The sequence below is a fragment of the Gouania willdenowi genome, chromosome 8 (assembly GCF_900634775.1).
Source record: "Gouania willdenowi chromosome 8, fGouWil2.1, whole genome shotgun sequence".
NCBI classification, from domain to species: Eukaryota; Metazoa; Chordata; class Actinopteri; order Blenniiformes; family Gobiesocidae; genus Gouania; species Gouania willdenowi.
The window spans coordinates 6,349,188-6,376,405 of NC_041051.1; the positions used below are offsets into that span (position 1 = coordinate 6,349,188).

The 27,218-nt window shown below is 37.0% G+C and overlaps 2 protein-coding genes across 4 annotated transcripts; one reads left to right on the top strand and one right to left on the bottom strand.

Moving 5' to 3' along the window:
- The first annotated feature begins 1,693 nt into the window (after positions 1-1,693).
- Positions 1,694-19,106, top strand: c8h17orf75 (chromosome 8 C17orf75 homolog). Of its 2 annotated transcripts, XM_028455682.1 has the most exons (10): positions 1,695-2,273; positions 6,146-6,220; positions 6,567-6,692; positions 10,471-10,599; positions 13,274-13,334; positions 13,411-13,530; positions 14,668-14,732; positions 14,811-14,950; positions 15,073-15,176; positions 18,166-19,106. In XM_028455682.1, the coding sequence occupies exons 1-10, from the start codon at positions 2,113-2,115 to the stop codon at positions 18,379-18,381; spliced, it is 1,197 nt and encodes a 398-aa protein (XP_028311483.1). In that variant the 5' UTR covers positions 1,695-2,112; the 3' UTR covers positions 18,382-19,106. The 2 variants fall into 2 exon arrangements, with proteins under 2 accessions (XP_028311485.1, XP_028311483.1); XM_028455684.1 differs by lacking the exon at positions 6,146-6,220 and having other exon boundaries at positions 1,694-2,273.
- On the bottom strand, positions 18,637-27,205 carry LOC114468662 (uncharacterized). Of its 2 annotated transcripts, none has more exons than XM_028455686.1 (10): positions 27,100-27,205; positions 26,954-27,031; positions 26,825-26,857; positions 23,540-23,626; positions 23,310-23,398; positions 23,175-23,206; positions 22,386-22,472; positions 20,493-20,570; positions 20,318-20,383; positions 18,637-19,208 (listed from the first exon to the last, which is right to left on the bottom strand). In XM_028455686.1, exons 1-10 carry the CDS (start codon positions 27,160-27,162, stop codon positions 19,183-19,185), a joined length of 639 nt encoding a protein of 212 aa, XP_028311487.1. In that variant the 5' UTR covers positions 27,163-27,205; the 3' UTR covers positions 18,637-19,182. The 2 variants fall into 2 exon arrangements, with proteins under 2 accessions (XP_028311487.1, XP_028311486.1); XM_028455685.1 differs by having other exon boundaries at positions 23,160-23,206.
- Positions 27,206-27,218: the final 13 nt, after the last annotated feature.

The following is a 27,218-nucleotide window of genomic DNA, read 5'->3' on the forward strand; positions in this document are numbered from 1 at the left end:
CGTGTGTGTATATATATATATATATTTTTTAAAGAACAGATTTGTATGAGTAAGGTACCCAGCATGATGAACGAACCTTATGGCTCTCTTTTGTATGCATTTCCCCACACCTCAAGCCAGTACGACAAATATGGATCAATTGCCATGTACAAATTTACAGTGACTTCTGATCCAAAAAATAAAACAGTGGTTCCAGTTAGAACCTGGCTTAACTGAGCTGGACTCTCAAGTTAAACCTGGACTTAACCCTGAACCGGGTTCAAAATATCCCTCTGGGTTGACAGTGACCCCATAAGCAACAGATGACTTAGATTTTTCCATCATTTAAGTTTGGTTTAAGAACTAAAAGTAAAGCTTTTATGTGCAATCCTATTTTAATTTAGGCTTTTTTTTTTTTAAAAAAAAAGCAATGTTTGTCACTGTCTTAATGAGTTAAAATATTTTAAACAATTAATTTGTGCATTCTAAACCTGCCAAGATTTCTCAAATTTTGAGATGTATGTTTTGAGTGAATTCCAATTTCTTTTTTTTCTGTTTGGTTTTTATGGAAGCCCGTTTCTGCCACTAGAAAAAAACAAAATTCACCAAGGAAAGTCATGACTTTCTGTTTTTTTTTTTTTTTTTTTTTTTGTTTGTGAAAACGGGCTTCCATAAACTGTGCTACTTCAGCCACCTCAGTTTAATCCTTTCGATGTCAGAGCCTCTTTTTGCTTAGTATCCTTTCAAGGGTGCGTTTACTCAGCACGATTCCATGTGAATTTGCAAGGAAACAAAGTATTCCATAAATTGTAAATTATGAGTTTCTCATAATTATGACTTTACGTGATTTTTTTTGTTTTTTAGTGGCGGAAACAGGCTTTCATACGTTTTTGACTGTCAATATTGTGTATTATGTTTTGAAAAGTTTGTGTATTTTGTTAATGCAAATATATATATATATATATATATATATATATATATAATTTAAACAATGTAATCTTTTTTTTTTTTTGCTACTTTATTTTCATCAAATACATCAATTCACAATACCGTCAATTTCAGTCTATCTTTTGTCTGCAAATATGGGTTTAGGTGTCTAGATGGATGAATGAAAATGTAATAAAAATGGACTCATTGGGTGCATCATTTCATTTTTTAATATTATGTAACAGGCACATCCAACTCGACAAGCATGTAATTTGGTATTTTTTAATTACAGACAGGACAGAGATAAAATGTTTCTTATTAGTATTGTATTTATACTGATTCAAAACCTGTTTTCCACGCATTTGTTTCATAATTTCAATACTATACGACTTCAAGTGCTCAGAATATAAACTTTAAAGACTATTCAAATAATACATAAACATCTATTCAATGTGATGCTGCAGGGTGTGTAGCTCCACAAATCAGTACACTAAGCATTTGTGCCACCAGGGAGCGCTGTTTCTACAAAGCACGGTGGTTTTTCCTTTTTGTCTTTTTTTTTTTTCTATTAACATTAAAAATACCACAAAAACAGTTAAGTGTTTATACATGTACTATTAGAATATTTAAAAAAAAACGTCGTACGGTCGGTTTACATTCAAATATCACGTCCCAGGAGCTCTGTCGTAAAGATTGCGAGTGAAGGAAGTGACGCATGCGCGTACACTACGTACGCGCATGCGTAGAAACGAATTGAGAGGATCCGGCCCGCGAACGGATCGGGCAGTGACAGAGCTGTTGTTTGGTGTAGCTGTTCAACTGGTGAACATTTTATCTAGTGACCGAACGCTGGTTGCGTCATTAATTAATAGAAGGAACGATCGTTTTATGTAGTTTGTTTGACTTTTCTTTTCTTTTTTTTTTTTTTTTACTTACGCGATTGAACGTAGTTTCTGGGGTTCCTAGTACGTAATTACACCGTAAAACATTTAAGAATCAAACTGACAGTGAGTTCAAGCTAATCTCAACAGTGTTAAGTGAGGCCACCATAAAGCATAACTATATTCTAGGACTTTTTTGTGATATTTATTCGCGGTTTAGCAACAAGCGACGCAGTCGGAAGTCGGTCACCAGTTAAAACGGTCGCCGAATGATTCATAACACTAATGGTCGCCACTCTAACCCAGGCTGTTTAGAGGCTTCTTTATGTGCAGTAAGGGGGCAATGTTCACATCCCAGACCTCGTCCTTTCAAGACTCCATCGACGTGGAGGAGAAAGATGACTTTGACAGCGAGGACATGGCTGCTTACAGCCAGAGGAGCCAGCTGAGCTGCTACTACACCATCTACCTGTACCAGGGCACCAGGTACAGCTAACACTTCCCTGCTGCTGTCAATACACATTCATCATTGTGTTAAAGATTAAATGATTCAAAGTAGTCCGAAATAGCCGTGAAATGTAGCACATTTATTCGGTTTTATGATGATTATAATTAGCTGGACTGGACCTCTGAAGGTATGCTGTGGTATTTGGCATTAAGACATCAACAGTCCTGTGTTAACAGATCAGACTTGTCTGTTTACTTCAGTACATTTCACGGACGGTTGTGCTTTGTGGCAGAAAACTCTGTCCTGTTTAATGAGTACACGTAAGAAATACATGGCTTTTATTAAAGGCAGTGGCAATCAGTACGTAATACGTGTCAATTGACCGGTGTAGTGTAAAATAATCCTACGCGTGAAAGTGTCCTACAGGCGTATGTGCACTAATAGCGTAGTAAATATTTACACGTATACGTACGATATTTTGTTACCTTAAATTTTCCTGCTATGATAAACCCTAATTCTAACCCAAACCCTAAAAATTAAAGGAAAGATTCTTATCTTTTTTCAACATGACGGACGTGCATGCGCAGTTCGCCAGGTGTTCGTGCCCATTGTGGACAGTAGGAAACTTTCACTGTAGGGTTATTCTACCCTACACTGGCAGTCTATCAGTAGGCAGTGCCCCTCATTGGCCAGTTTAGGTCACGTGATCGATGCATCGCGTGACTTACAGTTTCGTCAGTTTTATTTTAGCTCATATTTATTTTTAGATACCCCACTAACCCTTTTATTTTAGCATTAACCCAAACCTTATCCTTAAACCTAAACCAGGAAATACCCTAAAAATGTTTTTTGTATATGTATTTTTATAGGTGGAATTTGCCGAGTTAAATATGTTAAAATGAAAAAAAAAACATTTATGTCAAAAGTGGGATTCAAACCCAGGACAGCGAAAGGAAGAATCCTGAGTCAGGCGCCTTAGACCACTCGGACATCCTGACGCGGTGAAAACACAGGCAGATTACGGTTATGTAGAAAAGGTCCGGCAACGTCATCTTTTGTACGGATAGACTGCCGCTATATAGATACGTATTATGGACTAGGAGACACTTCCTTTATTAAAGGAAACAGGGTCATTCCATGTCATTGCAACAAATGGCCCACGCACTTCGGTCTCAAACAATACTGAAATTTTTACCAATTGTCCCTTAATTATCCATTGAACACACTGTAAAATGATTCTAAGACACGGAGTCAAGCTCTAATGGCCTCATGTAAAGGATTTTCAATATTTGCGAGAGGAGAAATAACCCAAAGTTATGGTTCAAAATAAAAAATGAAGAAGTTGCATAAACATTTATTTTATTTCCCAACTAAGAGTAACCTTTATGCTATTATTAAAACAGAGATCAGATTTTTTTTCTTACATTCCCACATGCAGTTATGGGCCAATGGAAATTAGTAACAAAAAGTGATTTTTTGGAGACTGTCAGCCAAGAACCAATGCATATATGTGACTAATCATTAGTGATGTGAATAGTCTATGTACATAGCTCTAAGCTGATCAAATTATAGGGAGCTGAGGAATATGCTAAGTTGTTTACTAAAGGTCCAAACATGTTCCAGCCCCAAACCACGACAAACTTTTTAAAAAAGTTTTGAGGGCTTGGCATGTCCACCAGATAGGATGTATAGCAGATCTTTTTGTTTATAATGAGAGAGTATGGGGAGCTGTATTACTATACCACATTTAGGTTTCCTATGTGGTGAATTCCTGAGATATTGGAAGTAGGGCGGGGTGATATGGACCAAAACTTGTATTGCGATATTTTTTCTGAAAACAGCGATATACAATACAAATCTCAATAATTTTATTTCAAATACAGTCTTAATAATTATCATGATGTGGATTTATATCACGCTTTTTTCAGGGAGACTCAAAGCACGTTACGGAAATGACCAGAAAGACGATTCAGGGTTGAATTCAAATGCCACACATGCACATTTACTAACAAACAGCTGCACAATATGTGCCACTCTGATCTGTTTCTCCTCTAAGGGACAGCATGTGTGAGTGAGTGTACAGTAGCTTGTTTAGGTAAAGGTCTGAGTTAGGACGTAACTGGGTTTTTCATGTTCTGAGAATTAGCAAAAGCAGTGACTCCTAAAACAAACAAAAAAACTATAAAATTATATATCGATACAGCGAATATTGTAATTTTCTATATCCCCAAAATAGAAAACTCGATATATCTTAAATCTCGATGTATCGCCCAGCTCTAATTGGAAGCTAAAAAAGGAAGAAAAATAAGGACGCACCAAAATCGACACACACCTCCCTCACTAAATTGGCCATATCCCAATGAGTATTCATCTGATCAAACTAAACATGTACAGTGTGTCGATACAACAAGGGATGTGTCAATACAACTTTTTAATTTCCGATATGATACCGATATTGCAGCCTTGCGTATCGGCCGGTACCGATAGTGATCCGATATCAGCATGAATCATACATACTGTTTTCTATACTTTTTTAATAAGAAAATAATAATGACTTGTTTTGTAGTATAGAATGTTAGAAAAGTCTTGATCAAGTGATGTTACTCAAACAGAGAACAATAGTCAACAACAGTAGGTATGACAAAAACTGACCCATTTATTATTAACCAATTGATTACATAATTTTTAACCTTTAACTTAATATTATCTACAGTATTCTACAATTGAATAAAATAAATGAAAAATGAATTGGAAAAAGGAAAAGAAAGAAATTGGAAAACCCGTAAATTTGAATCTGATATCCAATATTTGTTTTCAGGCTAATATCGGACCAATATCGATATCGGATCGGGACACCCCTAAGAACAATTGGTAAAATTTTGGAAATTTTTTTTAAGACCAAAGTGCATGGGCCTTTTGCTGAAATGACATGGAATGACCTGGTTTGTAGCAATGCTTAGATGTATTTAGAGAAACAGGGACATTTATAGAAAACTTCAATACTATTTGTACTATGCAACTAATGCATTTAAATTAATTGTAGCAGGGGGTAAAAACAAAGAACAAATGTGTCTCAAACGCATTGGTTTGAGTGTTTTTCTATAACAGAAACCTGTAGCTCAATTAGGTAGTACTCAAAGTACTAGTTATTTTTGGTCATAAATGTTACCATGGTTCCCTTGCATACAGTAATTTAAACATCTCATATATAAATTTAAAAAGGAAGAGACCAAATCTTGCACAATTGGAACTTCATTTATTTTTCATAAATCTGTTTGTCAAAATGTACAATTATTTTTTTAATGAAATAATGACAATAAATTCAGTTAAAAGTTATACAAATTCTCAATAGTATAGCTGAATTTATGGATCCTAAAACAGATGTTTTGGAATAATATGTTATGGTTTCATTTATTCAGACCTAATGTTTTTTCAGGAAATTGACTTTGACCTTCTGACACCAAAGCGATTAGCAGACGCCTCTGAAGAAGACTGGCAGTTGACAGTCGAAAAATAATCATTTACTCAGTACCGGTTGGGTGTAGAAATATAACTAATTACTTTACTTCTTTTAAAAACATACTTAAGTTCAAGTAAAATTACTGATTTATAAATGTACTCAAAAAAGTACAAGTAGCCATAAAAGCAACTCAATTACAGTAACGTGAGTACTTGTAATCTGTTAATTTCACCTCTGCCTATGTGTTTATTTTTTTTACCAAAGCCGACAGGGAAGCTAAGTTTGTACAATGTGATTTATTTAAATTTTACATGTTTTTGTTGTATAATGACTGTTTGTGTTGTTGGTCAGTGCTTGTGTAACGGTTGTGTTTGCCTGTTCCTGAGCAGTGCAGATAAATACAGACTTCCTGTGTGGAGCAGGTGATGAGTAAAATGTTGATTGTTGTAGATCTGAGGCTACTGGGGAAAGTGTGGGATGGACCCAGAGACGAGCAGACTCCACTACCAGTCAGGAAGACTTTAGGTAACCAAAGGACCCTCGCCGCCGGCCGTAACTCATCATCAGTGTTGGGTTTTTTTTCCTGGCTGTCCGTGTTGTGCGTTGGTGTGAGTCACGCCAACATGGAGTCCATGCTGTTTCCATCCATGCTGCTGTGCTGCTGAGTTACTTTGCCTTCAGGTTCCTGAATAGGAGCAGTGAACAAAGTTCCTGAGTGTGTGTTAACATGTGTGGGTTTAGCTCTGTGACTCAGTGATGTGTGGTGTCTGACCATCAGCTTTCTCCATCCGCTCTCCATCAGCTCCACAGGTCCCTGAAGGCCTCGTGGCTCCTCTCTGTGTCCACACTGACCGTGTGTTTTTTCTCCCAGTCTGACGCTGATTGACAGCAGCCTGCCCCCCGAGGCGGAGCCCGAGCTGAGGACCTACATCTCACGGAGGCTGAGCAAAGGAGCGCTGCTGGGAGGAATGGGCAACATCGCCACGGTGGAGCTCAGGTGATTGTTTACACGGAAAAATGTTGCTCCTAATCACTATGATGGTGTTCTGGGGTTTTGGAAATCCTGAAATAAGGAAAAGTCAGTTTTTTTGGATGCCCATGACTAGGGCTGCTCTATTATAGAAAAAATAATCACAATTATTATTATTATTATTATTATTATTATTATTATTATTATATTGGAAATCCCCTTCAGCACCTTCTGTTATTCAATGGCAAACTTCTCTTGGTCTAATAATTGGACTATCCTACTGGTTGTTGAATAGAATCAAGGATTACAATAGTAAATGGTCTTATGAGTCTGAATTGATTTGTATTGTTCGATTTATTTATGATTATTATTATTTATTTTTATTCTATTTTTTTAATTATTTATTTATTTTATTAACTATTATTTTTAATTTTATTTTAGTAAATTTTATTATTATTTTTCTCCTTTATCTGTGTTAAGGGAATGTATTGAGACCCTCATAATGACACTTGCACATAACCCTGCTTTCATGTTAAGTTAAAATGTTTGTTTGGTTTTTAGTTAAAAACAAAATAAAATTATAAATCATTAAAAAGAAATCACGATTATTCAATTATTTGCCAACTAAAAAGTTATTAATCTTTTGTACAAAACAATGTTAAATATATTCTTTAAACATAAATAAAATCTTTCAAACACACAAAAAAAGAAAACTTCATCATCAAGGCAAGGCAAGGCAAATTTATTTGTATAGCGCATTTCATACACAAGGCAACTCAATGTGCTTTACATGATAAAACATTCAATTGTTTAAAATCAATACGAACAATTAAAATCACCAGTAAAATCAATTAAAATCACCAGTAAAATCAATTAAAATCACCAGTAAAATCAATTAAAATCATCAGTAAAATCAACAAAAAACGCATTACATCAACAACATGACCAAAAATCTTTCTCTCAATCATACGCAGTAGAGAAAAAAAGTGCCTTTAACTTTGATTTAAAAATGTTCACATTGGATGCTGACTTCAGCTCTGCTGGCAGTTTGTTCCACTTCTTTGCAGCATAACAACTAAAAGCAGCATCACCATGTTTACTGTGAGCTCTGGGCTCCACTATCTGACCTGTGTCCATAGATCTGAGAGACTTGCTGGGTTCATACCTGACTAACATGTCACTGATGTATTCTGGACCAAACCCATTCACAGATTTATACACCAGCAGCAGAACTTTGAAGTCTATTCTGAGGCTGACTGGGAGCCAGTTTAAAGACTTTAAAACTGGAGTAATGTGTTCTGACCTCTTTGTTCTGGTTAAGACCTGAGCTGCAGCGTTCTGAACCAGCTGTAGCTGTGTGATGCTCTTTTGGGGGATTCCTGTCAGAAGACCATTACAATAGTCCAGTCTGCTGGAGATAAAAGCATGGACCAGTTTCTCCTGATCTTTCTGAGTCATTAAACCTTTCACTCTGGAGATGTTCTTTAGGTGGTAGAAGGCTGTTTTTGTGATAGATTTGATCTGACTGCTGAATGTAAGATCTCAGTCAATCAGAACACCAATGTTTTTGACTTGGTCTTTAGCTTTTAAAGATCGAGACTCAAGATACTTGCTGATAGCAGTCCTCTTTTCCTTGTTACCAAAGATGATCACCTCCATCTTGTCATGGTTTAGTTGAAGGAAGTTTTCACTCATCCAGCAGTTTACTTTTTCTAAACAGTCACACGGCACCTCAATGGGACCATAGTCATCTGGGTTCAGTGATAGATGTAGTTGTGTATCATCTGCTCTGATAATCAACCTTACAGTTCTGTAAAATTTGTCCTAAAGGAAGCATATAAAGGCTAAACAGAAGGGGTCCAAGAACAGAGCCCTGAGGAACCCCACAGGACATTGGTAATCTGTCAGATTCAAAGTTTCCAATGCTTACAAAATAGCATCGCTCCTCCAAGTAGGACTTAAACCATTGCATTACTTTTCCATTTAGTCCAACCCATGTTTGCAATCTGTGCAACAAAATTGTATGATCTACAGTGTCAAATGCAGCACTTAGATCCAATAGAATGAGAACAGATACTTTTCCTGAATCAGTGTTCAACCTTATGTCATTGATCACTTTGATCAGAGCAGTTTCAGTGCTGTGATGAGAACGAAAACCTGACTGAAATTTATCAAATATTTTGTTGAATGTTAAGAATTGACTCAGTTGGTTGAAGACCACCTTCTCAATGATCTTGGCCATGAATGGAAGGTTGCTGATTGGTCTATAGTTAGCCAGTATAGAGGCATCCAGTGTTCTCTTTTTTAACAGAGGTTTCACAGCAGCTACTTTCAGGGATTTTGGTACGGTGCCTGATTGGAATGAGCAGTTAATTATCTGACACAATTCAGTGACAATTGACTTTACAACAGTTTTAAAGAAGTTTGAGGGTATTGTGTCAAGGCAACATGTTGATAGATTTAGCTGCTGAACAGTTTCCTCTATTGTTTTTGGGTTCACTGTAATAAACTCTAACATTGTAGTTGACTCATCCCTCAGTGGTTGAAGCTGTTCAAGCGTTTTGTGATTTTGCTGGTTTGTTCTGATGTTTGACCTTATTGATTGTATTTTTTCATTGAAATATACAGCAAATTCATTGCATTTTCCAGCTGACAGTAATTCAGGGGCTATCTGATCTGGGGGGTTGTGAGCTTTTCAATTACAGAAAACAACGTGCGAGAGTTGTTGACATTTTTGGCAATAATTTCAGAAAAGTATTGCTGCCTTGCTTTGAACAAGCCATCATTGAATTTTCGCAGACTTATTTTGTATAGTTCTAGATTAATTTGGAGTTTTGTTGATCTCCATTTACGCTCAGCTCTTCTACAGACTTCTACAGATTTCAAATTCTGCATTATCTCGGTCCTCCTCCAAGGTGTTTTCTGTGTGTTTGGTTTTCTCTTAGTTTTGATTGGAGCCACCATATCTATGACATTACAGACGTTTGTATTAAACTCATCCAAAAGATCATCAACTGTCTCAGCACTCAATGTTGGTGTCATTGCTATGGCTTCCATAAACTGTGCACTTGTGTTGTCATTTATGTACCTTTTCTTTAAACACACAGAAGTAGGGGGAACAGATGTTACAGTCTCTAGGTCAAAAAAGACACAGAAATGATCAGATAGAGCTAAGTCTCTTACATCAACAGCAGAGATATCAACACCTTTAGAGATAACCAAATCCAAAGTGTGACCTTGAGTGTGTGTCGGACCAGTCACATGTTGTGTAAGACCAAAAGTATCCATTAAAGCATACAGTTCTTTGTGTTTTCATAAAAGAGAATTTGACTTGTCTTGCATGTTTACCAAGCATTTTTGCTGCGTTTCTCCTGTTATATTTCAAGACCACGAGCAACAACTTTCCTCGCGTTAGCCCGCAGGCTCGCTTTAGTTTTGAAAGGGGCGGGGCTTAGGAGCTTGCATGCTCGTGGATTAAACAACTCAAAGGTTTTCTCATGTGCACCAAGCTTTATTCTTTGTAGATATCATAAATTGTGGAAGTTGTTTGTTTTATTAAGCAAATAAAACATTTATTATTTATATAAACAAAAATATGAATGCAACACTTTTGTTTTTGCTCCCATTTTTCATGAGCTCAACTCAAAGATCTAAAACATTTCCTATATACACAAAAGACCTATTTCTCACAACCGCAGACCACGTGTAACCACACCAGCCATCATGAATAAAGTCAGGCTTTAGTTAGCCTGCTATGTGAAACAGGGCTCAGAACAGATAGGTCTAACTGATGTGTTCCTCTCAGCCTCCCAGAGAAGGCAGTGGGCTGCTACTGCTGTCTGCTGGAGCAGGAACGCTCTCCTGAGCAGCCAGACATTGACGGGAACGGATACGTCATCTGCTTCATGGGCGGCTCTGAGAAAGGACTCAACTTATATCCTTCTGTTATTACAACATCTGGCCATAGAGATTACATCTGAAATGTAGAATTCTTTTTTGCTTAATGTTGAAGCCTTAAAACAATCAAAGAAATTCAGTTCTGGAAATAGAATGAAATAAAAAAAAAATAATGAATTAATGAAAATTTGCTATTTGTAATGCTAATACACTCCTGATCAAAATTTTCAGACCATTTGAAAAATTGCAAAAATGTACATTTTGCTCTCAGTGATGTTAAGAAGGTTATAAGTAGAACTTCAAAATGCAAAAAGAAGAAATGGGAGTGGGACAAAGAACATTTTGAGTCAGCAATTTTTTGTAAACAAGAATAAAACTGAAATAGGCTGTTCATCAGCTGATCAAAAGTTTAAGACCACAGATAAAAAAAACAACCCAAAATACAACTAAAAGTTTCAAAAAAGGACTCAGTAATGAGTAGCAGTACCATTCTTGCTATTCACCTAAAAAATGTGTTTTCAAATGCTAGATGCTAGTGTTTCCAGGAGGTTAGTGAGAACATTGCTCCAAGTGGTGTAGATGGCTTCATGGAGAGCATCCACTGTCTGGAACTCATGATTTTGATGGCGCACCCTCCACTGTGCCACGTAGAAAATATCTCAAGTGGGATCTCCTTGTCATGCCAGTAACGTTGGAGACCATCAGGACCGTCAAGGTTAATTTTTTTCTCATCAGAGAATAAACTTTCTTCCACCTTTCAGTGTCCCATATTTGGTTCTCATCCAAATTCTAAACTGACAGTTTTGTGGCGTTGAAGGAGACGGGGCTTTTGGAGACGCTTTTTGTTCTTATAGCCCTTTTCTCGCATATGCCGTCTGATGGTTATTGGGCTGCAGTCGGCATTAGTAGCAACCTTCATTTGAGTCGAGGATCATCCCGTGTTTTGTTGGACAGCCAAATGGATCCTCTTGCTAAGGGCTGGTGACATTTTTTTGGGTCTACCACTCAACCTTTTTGTTCCATAACCTTCAGGATCTTTTAAGAAGTTCAAAATGACTGTCTGGCCCAGAGTTTCCACTGGATACATCTCTGCTGCGCCACGGCTCCGATTCGGTTTTGCTTCGCTGTCCGCCATCCGGTAATCCCCCACCGGTTGCGTTTTGAGTGCGCCACGGTGCCGTCCGGCTGACGTCACAAGACCGAGGAATTCTCGCGATATTTACATAAATGCGCAAGAACGCAGTTAAAGGAAGTGTTATAAACTTTTTTTTTAAATAGTGAATTACAATGATGTATAATAATAATAAAGCGCAGCAATATTCACAAACAAGTATAGATACAGACGGGCATTTATATAGTTAATAGAGCCAGGGAAATAGATTGAATGACATATATAATTAGAAAAAAAATAATAAGAGAGAAAGGAGAGGAAACATAAATAAAGAACAAAAATAAATTAATAATGATAAATGGGTGACAGGGAAACACATTTTCAGATATATATGTATGTATTACATTATTTAGTTTCACAGCTTTTTTTTCTTACATGTTTTAAGGTATTCAAATATAAAGTTTACCTTTTGTTGTTGTTGTCCTAGCCACATTTTTTAGCTACAGCCAAGTTACAGAGAAGAGAGAATATGATGAAATATGATCTGAAGAGTATTATTTTGAAAAGTAACCGGATGTTTTAATGTTTAGTAAGTGCTTTACTTCCTGTTCCACTGTATTTGCTTTGTGCTGAATTGTGCTCCGGCATCCGGCAGAAATAGAAGTCCTGCGTATCTCTGTCGGAGGACTCCGGACTGTCGCAGCGGACCCAGCGGAAATGAACACACAGACTAAAGTGGAAACCTATCAGCTCTGGTGGCGTGGCAGAGACATAACGCAGTGCACCCGCATCCAGTGGAAATTGAGGCTAACTGTGTCCAACCTCAACAGCAATGGTGCGCCGTGAGAGGCCTTGCTTATGCAGCTCAACAATCTGACCACGTTCAAAGAGAGAACGCTTTTTTGCCTTTGTCATCTGAAGGTCATCACAGTGTAAATACCCAATAGAAAATTACATTGAATCCACATTTTGCACAGATTTGGGCTTTTAAAGGCTGCGGTCTTAAACTTTTGATCAGCTGATGAACAGCCTATTTCAGTTTTATTGTTGTTTGCAATAAATTACTTGCTCTTTTTTTTTGTTGTCTCACTCCCCTTTTTTCATTTTGCATTTTAAAGTTCTACTTAGAACCTTCTTAAAATCCAAGAGTGAAAAATATACATTCTTGCAATTTTTCAACTGGTCTTAAAATTTTGACCAGGAGTGTATATATTGTAAATATTTATTGTGATCATGTTTAATATTTATGCTTTCACTCTAAAGGTCCCAGTTCATCTTCAGAGTGCAATAGATCACAAATGCAGGCTCCAAAAATTGTTTTCCACCATTGGTTATTGTTTTATTCTGTGGTCATTTAGGGTCTCAATTGACCTAGTGGTAATGTCTTGTTGCATTACAGATAAGCAGTTATGTTGTTGTTGATGTTTTTGTCTGAAAATCAAGCAGGTGAAGATGAACACGAATATTTTTCTTTTGTTAGAAATGATTTTGAAATCCATTCATCTGTTTTCTTCCAAACCTTTTACCAGCCTTTGATCTCACACTCATTCATTTCATGATGAAAAACAAGCAACAGTTACAAATCCTTGACTGCTCACACGTTTAGATTAGAGCTGGATAAATATGTCCAAGGCTTACACAGCAGCCTGCAAAGCCCTGAGGTACTAGCATGCTGCAATGGACTCACTTCACTGTGCCAGTACGTTATTAATGTGTGTGTGTGTGTGTGTGTGGTAGCTGCAGAACCTGGAGACTGAGGTGCGTCCCTATCTGAGTCAGTGGTTCGAGGAGTCGGTGATGCATGTTCATCGCGTAGTGCAGCTCGTACAGAACAACATCTGCTTTCTGCTGCATGCAGTGAGTCATTTCACTACCTCATTAATGACCTATTCAATTCCTTTATGTGATAAAAGAGTCGTGAAATGTTGCTTTAGTGTTCTTGATCCTTGACCCACAGGGTGTTGGTTTTTAACCACCTGTGTATCTTCAGTCATTATTTTACATTTCATCATATTAGTTTTCAGCAGAGGGGAAAGTAATAGATTACAAGTAACTAATTGAGTTGCTTTTATGGATACTTGTTCTTTTTGGATTTTATTTCTATATCAGTAATTTTACTTGTGCTTAAGTACGTTTTAAAAGAAGTGAAGCAATTTGTTACATTTCTACACCCAAAAGTTACTGAATAAAGTATATATTTTGTTTTCAAATGATCAACGGACATTGTGAAACTACAAAAAATGAAATAACCAGATAACAATCAAATGCATCACATCATAGCCGACCAATCAGATTAAACGTAGTGTACGGCACCAAAACAGCATTGCATGGAGGTTATATTCTCAGTTTTAGAGTTCATATATGTATCTGTACTTAGAGCCTGATACTTTTTTTGATTTTCAATTGAATCCATTGGTGTTATTTTATTTAAAAAATGATTGTACATTTTGACAAACCTTTTATTTTATACCGATGCCTTTGTGGAAAATAAATTAAGTTTTAATTTTTCCTTTTGAAGTTTCTACATGAGATGTTTACTGTATGCAAGGGAACCGTGGCAAGATTTATTACCAAAAATAAACATGGGGGGTGAAAGTAACTTTTATTTTGAGTACTATTTATTTGAGTTACTTTTTACTTGTACTTGAGTACAAGTAAAAATCATGTAACTGATACAGCCGCTGTTTCACCCGTCACCGCGGTAACAAACCGTGTTTAAGAGGAAATACATCTGCCACCTATCAGTGTAATGCGGCTGGCAGATCTGCGAGTATGTTTGAGCCTTTAGTGTAGACATTTTTCTAATAGATTTTTATTGAGTCAGTTTGAAGAAAACTGCTGATGTTTTTAAATGCATCCAAACAAAGGTTCATTGCACTTTCAATCATTTTTACAGTACAGGCCGCAAAAAGTTGATTAAACACCAATTTTAAATTAAAATGTGAATCGTGCCAAACACTAACAATAATTAATATTGAACATATTTGCGTTCAGGCTCTGAGTCACAGACACGTGGAAGTGATCGGATCAGACGAGAAGACCAAGACAGACGTGTCCAGGTGTGTGAAGTCATCCTCTCTGATTGTTCTGGCAGTGTGTTGATGTGTAACTGCTGCCTGTTGTGTGTGTCACTCCAGGTTCATTAAAGCAGCCAGTTTGCAGGGTTTGTCCCAGCAGGACTCCACCACAGCCTCTCTGTGCAAAGCCATGTCTGAAGACGCTCAGTCACACCTGCTCATCGACTGCTCTACCTGCCCCCCCACACTCTCCAACACTGGTTAGACACACACACACACACACACACACACACACACACACACACACACACACACACACACACACACACACACACACACACACACACACACAGAAGCTCATGCAGATGTTCTCCTCCCTCAGTCACTAATCGCTTCTGTGACGACTGGATTCAGGCTTTTCTAAACGCGGCTGAGCGACGAAACCCTTTCCTGCTCCGGCAGATTCTGGAGAATTTCAAATTAAAGGTAAGAAGAGAGCAAACAGTGGACATTTTTTAAAGGTTTTCAGTCAGGTTAATATGACACACTACACACAGAATATATACTGTCTACTACAGGGTCACCAACCTTTCTGAAACTGTGAGCTACATCATAGCTACAGAATATTCTGGTTAATAAAGCACTTCTTAAAAACTACATTTTCATGGTTTCACTTTAAAGGTCTCGTGTCATGCTATTTTTCACCCATTTGAACCCCAAAAACATAGTATATGAGGTTTATTTTCCCAAACTCGCCTGTTTATTTACTTTATCAGCATTATTTAACTCTATTAAGTACGAACTACATCTCATTTATCTTAGTGAGTTTGAATCCTGGAAAGTAAATCAGATTATAGATGGAGCTAATTTGTGACTAGAGCTCCTGAGGGCCCCTCACATGGTCCATGTGGGCTACCTGGGGCCAACGGTCGCCGTGTTGGTGACCCCTGGTCTACTATATACTATAAGTATGATTAGTATGGTGACCCACTGACCTATACTTCCAAGTTTCCCAAGATGCATTTTAAACCTACAAAGACAAGAACCTGAATCACACTGAGGTTAAATCATTTACAGTGAGAAAGTGATCAGGTAGAATATCACCATGTGCTCATTTAATCCATAAAACTCATGTATACACATTTCATGCTGAGATTTTCTGAGACCCTCCATTGTGCTACTGACAGAACTTCCTGTTAACTTCAAAACAAGAGCCTTATCTACAAAAGTGTTAAAAACTAATGGAAGACTAGAAGGTATGCTTTTGTTTTGAAAAGGGGATGTTTGATTTTTAGCTTGACGCTGGTCCCAGGACGATTTTACATCATGTAATGCATCATGGGGACGGTTGAGTATGACTAGTGTGTTTACCGTGCATACTTAATACTGTCCCGATATAGTACACATCCAGGTATTTCTTGCATACTCAATGTGAGCGTACAATCTAATGTGAACGCACTATATATTCATGTAGTTGTCAGACTTGTAATGAGTAGTACGTGAGTAGGACATTTTACAACACTCCTAAACTTTGGCGCCTCGCTGCATTTCATAACCTCCACCAAGGAGGGAATTTGTCTGTTTGCAGGATTACGTCATAAGTATTTAACATATTTTTACAAAATTGTAACCAAAGATAGACCCAGGGGTCTGCAACCTTTACTCTCAAAGGAACCATTTAACCTCATCCCGCCTGGATTAAAGTCCTCCTGGAGCCCAAAAAATACCTTAACGAAGACAATACAGTGTATTAAATTCTATACAGTTAAAATTATATAGAATAATGTTTGATTTAATTTGATTTATATTGATCATGTAAATGGCAACTTAAAACCAGTTTAAAATAAAATAAGATAAATTGACATCAAGAATTAATCAGTATCTTGCATCTTCAAATTCTTACACATCTCCGTTTACATGAACATGTAAAGAAGATTTTTTTTTAGTTAATGTATTTGAAAGGCTACAAAAAGTAAGTTGAATTTGACAACACATGATCATGTGATCAACACATGCTAATTTCTCATTTCTTGCCACACATAAAACATACATATTTAACCAGAACATTAGTGGTTAAATGAATCTGTTCCCACACAATTAAAATCTCTATTTTCTTCCAGAATAGTGTTTTTGTTAGTTTAATAATCTTACCAGGGATTTAAAACTTAAGGTTAGTCACAGGTGCAGGAAAGTTGATGGTCTGTAGGAGGTGAAGTAGAAAGGTGCTGAGTCATTGGACAACGTGATTTATTTTTAGCTTAACAAATTGTTAGATCTTGATTTTATTTGTCATTAATATTTAGTAGCCTCTGTAAAGAAAATAACTATTTATTTCCATAGTTTTTTTTTAAAGCTATAGGGAGCCATTGCAAAAGAGTCAAAGAGCCACATGAGGCTCCAGAGCCGCAGGTTGCAGACCCCTGGTCTAGGCCATGGAAGATTCCATTGCATTTTGGAGGAAATCAGAATCAATATAGTGATTCTTGATCAGTTTGAAAAATCGAATAATCTTAATCATTCGTCATTGGCGAAATTTCAGAAAAATCACATATTTTAATGATTTTTATTAGTTATGTTGGGTTGGATTTGGATTTTGCATTTAATCCCAATTTTTCAGAAAAATAGGTGCCCATCAGGGTTGGGGACAATTACATTTTTCAGTTACAATTACGTTTTTAATTACCAATGTTCAATTACGTTTACAGTGACCAGCATTTTTCCCCAATTTCAATTAAACTACAATTATTTTTTATCTTCATAAAATCAATTACAATTACATTCTCAATTAATAAAGTTCAATTACAATGCCTGAAATAAATAACCTAATAAAAGTTAACCTTCCTCTTGTGTTAGCTTTCTGTTAGCATCTGTAATGATAACACATCATAAATCAGCTGTAAAATACACTAAAAACAAATATTTATCATCTAATTTCTTTCCTTTCTAATGGTTACCTTATTAGGCATCCTAATCAATGAAAATATAGGTTTTAATATTTTTGGCGTGGGCGTCTGAGCCTTTTTTGTGTCAGTATACACCTAGATTTCATTTTTTTTTTTAATGGTAAAATGTGGGAAAGCTTGATATGAAACTTATTTTAATAAATTTTAACTACATACTGTATGTGTAGAACTGTACATAGAGCTGTAACATGGTTCCCCAGTTTTGTGTTAAATTATAATTTACAATTTTTATAGAATTTTCATGGCAATTACAATTACAAAGTAAATTATCTAAACTCAATTACAATTTCGTCTTGGTTACGACAGCAACAGTTTTTCAAAATGACAATTATAATTATGCCATAATTGTAATTATCAATTACTAAATTACAATTGAGCCAAACCCCGGTGTCCATACATTTGGACCTACTGTATAATTATTGATGTTGATAGACATTTTTCCAGTCCTTTTTGCTGAAACACTGATTAATCTTTCATCCCAACATCTTGCTTCATGTGCTGTCCCGGTCCAGGCGATCCAGGACATGAACAACCTGAAGCGCTTCGTGCGTCAGGCAGAAATGAGTCACTACGCCCTCTTTCGCTGCTGCCAGTTCTTACAAGGCTGCGGTAACGGAGACGTGCTGCTGCAGAACGCTCGCACCGAGCACAGCGACCTGCCAGAGGCCTGTAGTATCATCTCCGTCCTAGAGGAGTTCCTCATGGAGCAGGCTCAGGCCCAGGCCTGATCACACCAGGACATCTGAGTACCAATATGAAACTGATTCATGCCGACTTATACTTCAGACAGGAAATTGTGATGTGCATGATTTAATATTTATTTCAGGATCAGAGCTGAGAAGGTTTGAGAACATGATGTAAACATTACATTCAATAGTACAGCCCTGATCCATTATATAACACTACATCATTATGCACCATAGAGACTGGATAGCATTCCTTCCCTTTATTGTCTTATTTAAAGTATTAATAATGAAGAGACATCCTGCAGTGTCTGTAGTTGTTTTTGTGTTAAATCATGTAAAATAATGCAATCCAAATGTTGTTTTTTTTATTTTTTTTATTTCACAGATGGACAATGAGTACTACCCTGACACGTGTCGTCATCTGTGGTCAAAGTTCTGTGTTTGTTTCCAGAAACATGATGCACACAAATCAATTCAACTTGCATCATGTTTGCTAACATACTGATGTAATAGTTATTCAGTGCTTTAAGGGTCCAACATCGTCTTTAAATGTAAGAAAAGTATCTAAAATAAGTGATTGGGTGTTTCCGTTCCTGCATAGACAGACACCTGTTTATGGTTTTAACACTAAGCTTAGATCATTCCCATTAAATCTGCTCTAAAGTGTGAGGAAGCTGAGCTGTAAATGAGTTGTTTTTCTGTGTGTGTGTAATCCTGTGCACTCTGATGTGTGTAAATGGAGATGAAATAAACCTCATTTAAAAACCTCTTTGTTGATTTAATATACTTGTATACACACACTTTAGTTTTTGTGTCTTCAGGAAAAATGGGTTCAGCAGCGACTTAAATCTTCCAGTACGTTTCCTCGTCTGTAAAACAAAAAGTAAGTATTTTAAATCCTCAGACAAAGTACTGCAGGTTGTAATTCTAGCTACGAGACAGAATCATTGTTTTATAATAATTTCAAAATCTGATCTTTGTATATCTCGACCATCATCTCATAACTCAATGCGTTTTTTACCATCCAATATCATTACATTAAAAAAAAATTTTTTTAGACATTTTGACTGTTGAAGCAATAAACATGAGATCAGGACATAAAACGGGTATTAAAATATTAAATGGGATGATGTTAAACAAATTGAAATAATATAACAGGACATGACAGAGGTAATTTAATATAATAATTCTTAATATCTCATAATGCACTAACAATTATTATTATAATTATGTTAAATAATTTACAATATAACTACAGTAATCATTTTTCCTTCCATTTTCTCCTGGTTTCTCTTGTCCATTCGTCTTATTTGCCTTTATCTTACTTCTACTCTACTTTTAGTAGAGTCTGAGAGACCTGCTGGGTTCATACCTGACTAACATGTCACTGATGTATTCTGGACCAAACCCATTCACAGATTTATACACCAGCAGCAGAACTTTAAAGTCTATTCTGAGGCTGACTGGGAGCCAGTGTAAAGACTTTAAAACTGCAGTAATGTGTTCTGACCTCTTTGTTCTGGTTAAGACCTGAGCTGCAGCGTTCTGAACCAGCTGTAGCTGTTTGATGCTCTTTTGGGGGATTCCTGTCAGAAGACCATTACAATAGTCCATTCTGCTGGAGATAAAAGCATGGACCAGTTTCTCCTGATCTTTCTGAGTCATTAAACCTTTCACTCTGGAGATGTTCTTTAGGTGGTAGAAGCTGTTTTTGTGATAGATCTTACATTCAGCAGTCAGATCAAATCTGAGTCAATCAGAACACCAAGGTTTTTGACTTGGACTTTAGCTTTTAAAGCTCAAGACTTAATAAAATACTTGCTGACAGTAGTCCTCTTTTCCTTGTTACCAAAGACAATCACCTCCATCTTGTCATGGTTTAGTTGAAGGAAGTTTTCACTCATCCAGCAGTTTACTTTTTCTAAACAGTCACACAACACCTCTACCAACAGAAGATCATTAAGTGTTAATGAATTACCTGATGTGTGAACAAACCACTTCCTCATGAGAGAGCTCGGCACATCATAGACGCTCTCTGTGGACTCTGAATTAGACGAAAACATGACGTTTTAGTTTCTGAATCGTCCACAGGTTGGAAAAGAATGAAGAAGTTTTGTTTTTATAGTTATGTGCAGTAAATGAGACAATCTCACCCTGACATTCAGTGGAGTTCCTGCAGAACTGAGGGACATCATACACACACTCTGCTGAAGGCTGCTCCTCACACACCTCTGACAATGAACAACAAAAACAAAACATGAAACAACACTTTATGGGCCTGTACTACAAAAATGGATACGTTTATCCTGGATATCTCTCTGTTAGCGGGCTTCCCCTAACCAAACATTCTCCATCAGAGAGAACCTGTACTACGAAGCTGGATTTCAGACCAATCACAATCATTTAGAAACTGTAGAGCAATTTTATGTCACAATTGAGGAATAATTCTTAAAAAATATGAAGAATTAAAATCCACAATTCAGACCAAAATGAAAACTGTTGCTGCAGAAATAGAAGGAAGAAAAGAACACACACAGGAAGCTGCTGACACTGTTAATGCGTAAAAGCATCAGATTAGACAATATTAATCCATGGGATGATAAACGGACAGCGCTTTGATCAGTTTCACTTTATTACATCACAGACGTGTTTCTATTCAGGTAGTCCTCCTCAATTTATCACACACACACTGGGATGAGAACACATTGTTTTACTGTAGTATGTTCCTGCTGATGCTGACAGTGTCACTATAGATTATGAATGAAGGACAGAATAAAAGAATGAATGAGTTTGTCTGTCCACGACGTAGTGTTTCTCCACAGGCTTCATCAGCTGTTCATCAGATATAAAACTATATCTTTCCTAAATGATGTCATCAGTAAATGAAAGGATTGCATTTATCATTAATAAACACAGCTGTCAGATCTGCACCAACCAGGCTCTAATAACAATTCGGGTAAGTTGTGACGTTTCTGCCTAGCAACGCCAGTCTCCATATTTGTTGCGGGGGGGGTAAAACAACGTTAACAACATATTGACTCCCGTTGTAACAGAAAAGGTTTCACCATGCCAAAGAGCTGTTGTGTGTTTGGCTGTTTGTCCAATGTAAAAAATAATATAGATATAATTTTTTTATATCGTCTAAAAAGGAAAAAATCAGAGAAAATGCTGGCTTTCCTTCATAAGACGGTCAAAAATGCTGGAGTCTGGTCAGGTGGACAAGGGTAAAAATTGGTTTTCAAAAACATCCCATTCCTACGTGTGCTCTCTATATTTCATAACCGGTAAGTGAACAGTTTAGATCTGAAATGAGGAATGAGCATCTTTGGTTTTCATTCCAGATGGTAATATGTTGTATTTATATCCGTTATAAAGTAGACTGTGATTAATGGCGTGTGAGGATTTCAATGCGCAATATTTCATTAAATGTGCTTTACTAGGCAAAGTTAGCATGATTTTTTTGATGGAAATAAAATTTAAAATTCTTTGAAATTCCATACAAGACTTTAATTTAACTTTGTATGGACTCTCAGATATCCCTAGCACTGACAACTTAGCCTTATATCGCCCCCTGGCCTCTTCTGGTAGTGTTTATTGATAGTCGTGTGCCATACTGGGATATAAATCACTCCTGTATTGAAAAAAATACGTTTTTGTCTTTGAACAAACGGGACGCGAACAGGTTGTTTTCCCCCATTTCAAGATGGCGCACGTTCATTTAGTACCGCTAACGTCATCTGTGACGTAAGCCCGACTTCCTGAATACGCAGGTCATTTTCCGAGAGAACTGATTGGTCAGGAGGCGGGGCTGTAGTACTCGCTCAGATCTTATCCACTTCATAACCTGATCCCAACTAGGTTAGGTGTTCAGCCTAAGTTACCATGGTGATTTAGCCAGGTAAGACGGTAAGACATTAACCAGCGTCATAGTACACTACACATAAATCCTGGAAGCTAGCCTGATAAGAGGTAATCCAGTTTGGTAGTAAAGGCCCTATGCTTTAGAATTAACCACAGGTCCATATGTTGCATGAATGGGATCCTACTGTTTCTACAAGGAAGGACATCATAGTCTCCGTCCTGTCTCTCCTCCTCCTCTGTGTTTAAAGCGCTGAATCCATTTAGGCGCTCATCTGAAAACACACACAAGATACTGATGGGGAACTCAGGCCACAGCCACACTAATAATAATAATAATAATAATAACAATAATAATAATAATAACGAGGCTAGTCCTGTATTCGCCAGGTGAATACGTATTTGGGAATTGAGAATTGACAAAAATGATAACCTGTATCTGGATTTGTTGACAAGTTTTGTAATGCAGGAAAAACAGAAGACTGACCTTGACCTTAAAAATGACCTTGAGTGAACGTCGAGGTCACACATTGAAAGGAAATGTTGTTCAATGGTACCAGTCTGAGCAAGGTCTCTTAATAGGGATTTTTTTTTTGTAATGTCATGAACTTTGACCCCTACTGATCTTTTACTGGTAGGTCGTACAGCTTTGGTCTAACAAAATAAAATACTCCACTTGAGATGAGCTTTTCATAAATGTAAGCATCAAACTTGTGTGATAAACATTCGTCGAGATATGGAAAATATCTGTTTTTGACACTTAATGCAACCTTGACCTTGACATTTTGGCTCCAAAAAAGGTCAACTGCACATCCTTGACATTGTCCCTATGAGATGACATACAGTACATGTCATTAGTGCTGCATTATTTGGCTCGGAGGAGTTCCACGACAAATAATAAAACATTTTCAATTACCAAACACAATAATAATATTTTTTTATCACATCACATGTGGCCTTACAGATTGTGACCTCACTGTCCATGTGCAGAGGATCAATCCTGCTGTCGCTGAGGGAGGAGGAAGCACATCATCAAACTGATCACACAGATCCAGACTGGTGAACGAGGTCAGAGGTCAGAGGTCAGGGAAGGATCTGTGTGTGTTACTCACTGTGTGTCAGACACTGAGTTGGAGGAGAGATACATGGCCTTACACACGTGTTCTACCCACTGCTGTCTGAGGGCTGCTGTCTCTGCTGCCTACACACACACACACACACACACACACACACACACACACACACACACACACACACACACACACACACACACACACACACACACACAATTACACAGCATTCCTAGCTACCACGTTGAGCTTGCAGGTTCTCAGTGACTCACCAACACTTTCTTATTGCCGTTGGTCATGGTGATAACAAACATGAATCTCTTCTTCGTAGCTCTTTGAACTTCTTGCACCGACTGAAACTGATCACAGGAGACGACAGAAACACGGGTTTGATTGATTCCTATTTGTGCAAAATATCATAAAAGAGAAATGTACACAACAATCTGCAGCCTGGATTCATCCACACAGTCCTGTGGACACGTAAACAAGGAGTCTCCATTATGATTCATATTGTGTGTGAACGCTAATCTGACTTCAGTTCACAATCACATTATTTTTCATTTATTTATGAAATCTTGTCTTCATCAATTTAAGCCCAGGTTCCCAAAGTGGGGTATGGGTACCCCCAGGGGTATGCAAATTGTCAACCTCACCCTTCTCATTAAAGTTGTATTTTGCTGTTTCAGGATGATGAATATACAAAATAAAAGAGATTGTTTCTCACTGATAAAGCCAGGAGGCGATAATTCTAGATAAATAGTTTTATTGTGTGCTTACAGATTATTATGATGTTTATTATATATTATTCCTCAACAGGATAGGTACAATTCAGAGACAAATTTCACTGTAGGGCTACATTGTATATGACATTACATTATTATGTTTAAGTGTGCAGGAGTAGAGGGTACATGATTTCAGGTTAAATATCTGAAGGGGTACGGGACTGTGAAAAGTTTGAGAACCACTGAAGTAAAGTAACCACTTCCTGTCCTCGAGTGGTAGAAGTTTGATAGGATGGAAGTTTGTTTGAAAACCAAAAATCCCCTTCAAAATAAAAGCTCTGTGTTCTTCAGTGTTTTTGCCCAAGTAAATGCCTCCAAACAACCTACTGAAAGGTCACACTCGTTAAATGAGAGCGGAAAACTGCTCTCAAAACTGTGACACATCAAAGTCACAGTTTCCTGTGACTTTGATGTGTTCAACTTTGTAAAAGTGTGACGGAGGTCGCATTTGGATGCTCTAAGGTGCCGGAATTTGACCCCGAGCCTTGAGTTTGACACGTGATTTAATGATGTGAGTCATGAATCCTCGTACGAGAGTAACTCTAAACCAGTGGTTCTCAAACTTTTCAGCCCAAAATAAAGGTTCCAGAGACCAGGAACCCCACACTGTACCTGAAGGTGGTTGAACACAGACATGAACATTGAAGAATAAAGAATAAAGGGGAGAGATTTTTGGGACTGATCCATAAAGTCAGCAACATGATGATCCATTATTCTATGACTCTGTAATAACCACATTTATTTATTCATCTGAATAATATCCACTGTTATCCAGGAAGTTTATTATTATATATATAGTCTTAAATATGTAAATCCTTGTTTTAATCAGAAATAAAAATAGGTTGAAAGAGACCAAAAACAGAGAGAAAAAGTGGTAAAAAAAAGGGTTTAAAGTGTCCATATTGGCTTAAAAGTGGCAGAATTAGAGGTTCGGGGTTGGGGTAATGTTATTTAAAAAAGTAGGAACAATTAGTTGAAACTGGCAAATAATGGGCATGACAAATCGTGAATGTTGGTAAATTGGAAAAAAACTATATGATGAAAAAAGGTTAAAAGTGACAATGATGGGTCAACATATAGGACATCAGGAGAAAAAGCGGTGGAAAAGGTTTATAAGTGTCAAATATGTCTTAAAAGTATAAGAAATGTGTAGAAAAAGCTCTGAAATTTGATGGAGAAATGGCAAAACTGGGAGAAATGTAGCAAAAACATATTAAAAATTGCAAAAAATATGACAAGAAAAAGTAATGAAAATAGGTTAAAATGCAGCAAGTTTGGTGTAGTTGCAGAAAAAGGGTTAAAATAAGCAAAAATGGGCTTAAACTGTTAAAAAAAATTTCTTGAAGGCATCTGGACACCCCCTCCCAATGTCCCATCACCCTGAGAACCCTGTTCTAAACTATAGGCCAGCGGTTCCCAACTTTACCAATTTTAAATCACAAATTTCTGGCGACCCCAGAGACTTTTTGCTCTAGAATTAGTTCTTGATCATATTTGTTATGTTTTACAAATACAGAGTAGCCTGGCACAAAGTGACAATGTGTGCCAGCTCAGATAGTTTTATTTGAACTAGATTTATATTTGAGAAAGTGAAAGTATAGAATACAGGTGTTTAACCCTTGGGGCATATTTAAAAAAAACTGACACTCTTTGAGCTTAGGTACCACAATGGTCTCCTTCATAAAAGTGTCTTCAAAATGTCATATAAATAATTTTTCCCACTTTTTTTTCTCATCAAATCTGTTCAACAATTCCAGATCTAACCATAGATATAAAGTTTTCATTATATTTCTTTGTTTTTTTATGGCCTTTCTGTCATAAAAACACTTTTTTTTTTCAATAAGAAAAACACAAAATAAGCATTTGATATGAAGTTATTACAGACTAAAGTAGGTCAATAATTGATAGGAACATTGATCTTGCGGAATAATTTTAGAGCATTAACATTTATTGAAAAAACCTCCACTATTTGAGCTTAAGTAAATGATACCCTTCATAAAAGCGTCTTCAAAATATCATAAATATTTTTTCACACTTTTTTCACATCAAATCTTATCAGTAACTTCAGGCCTAACCTTAAATATATAGTGTTTAATTATATTTCTATACATTTTATATTTTTATGCCCATTTTGTCAATTTTAAAGAGTAACTAAACCCCTGCTGATCTGCCACTAGGAGGGAAATTCAAATAAATCCTTATGCCATTATGGGCGGGGCTCCTGAAGCAGTTAAGACACACCCAGTCTAAACTATAAAATCTACAATGAACAATCTATGCTATGCTAACTAGCTACTCATTACTCAATATTCCTCTCTATTCACTCTTCTCTCAATCCAACCTACTCACCATAGAATGTAGGGCCCACAGGTGGTAGTTTTTGTAAAAGGGGCGGGGCTAACAGTGCTTTTTTTGTGACTCAAGATGGTCCCAAAACCTCACAAATGATCTTGTTCTCAGCCAATAGCAAAAACCAATTGTAATAGCCAGGTTTCAACCAATAGAGCGCAGTCACTCTGACATTTTACAACTAAATATGACAAAGTTGAGAGTTGGACCAGGATTAATAACTACTTCATACCCAAATACATTAGTTTTCAGCAGGAAAAAAGTGGTTTTGGGTTGAATTACTAAGTTATTTTTTTCCCTTTTCTGACCATTCTCTGCACCCCTCCCTCCTCAGTCTTTAAAATCCTAATAGACCAACAGTTTGTGAAGGACTCAGAAACAATGCTCCTAATAAAGTGGCTGTTCTGGAACAAAAGGAGGACTTACAGAGATGATGGAGTACTGGCCTATCAGGTGCGACTGTGGAGCAAACGTTAACGTTTAGTGAAAAAAAAAAAAAAGTTTAGTGTCCAACATAATTCAGTAAATTAATTTATGAAGGTAGTGATCACTCACAGCGCTGCCGTTCTTCACGGCGTAGAAGGACAAGGCATCATCCTGAAGCCTGAACCAGTATGTGACCCACCTCATTTTCTACAGGCACAAACAACCAGCCACAGGTCACTGACACACACTGACCTCTCAACCTAACGCTGACTCACCAGGATCTCTTTTCTTTTTTGTAGAAAACCTTCAAATGCGATGTTACTGCCGTTCACAGACATGTCAGTAAAGTGCTGCTACCTGTGTGTGTGTGTGTGGAGCTACTTCCAGTTCCCCC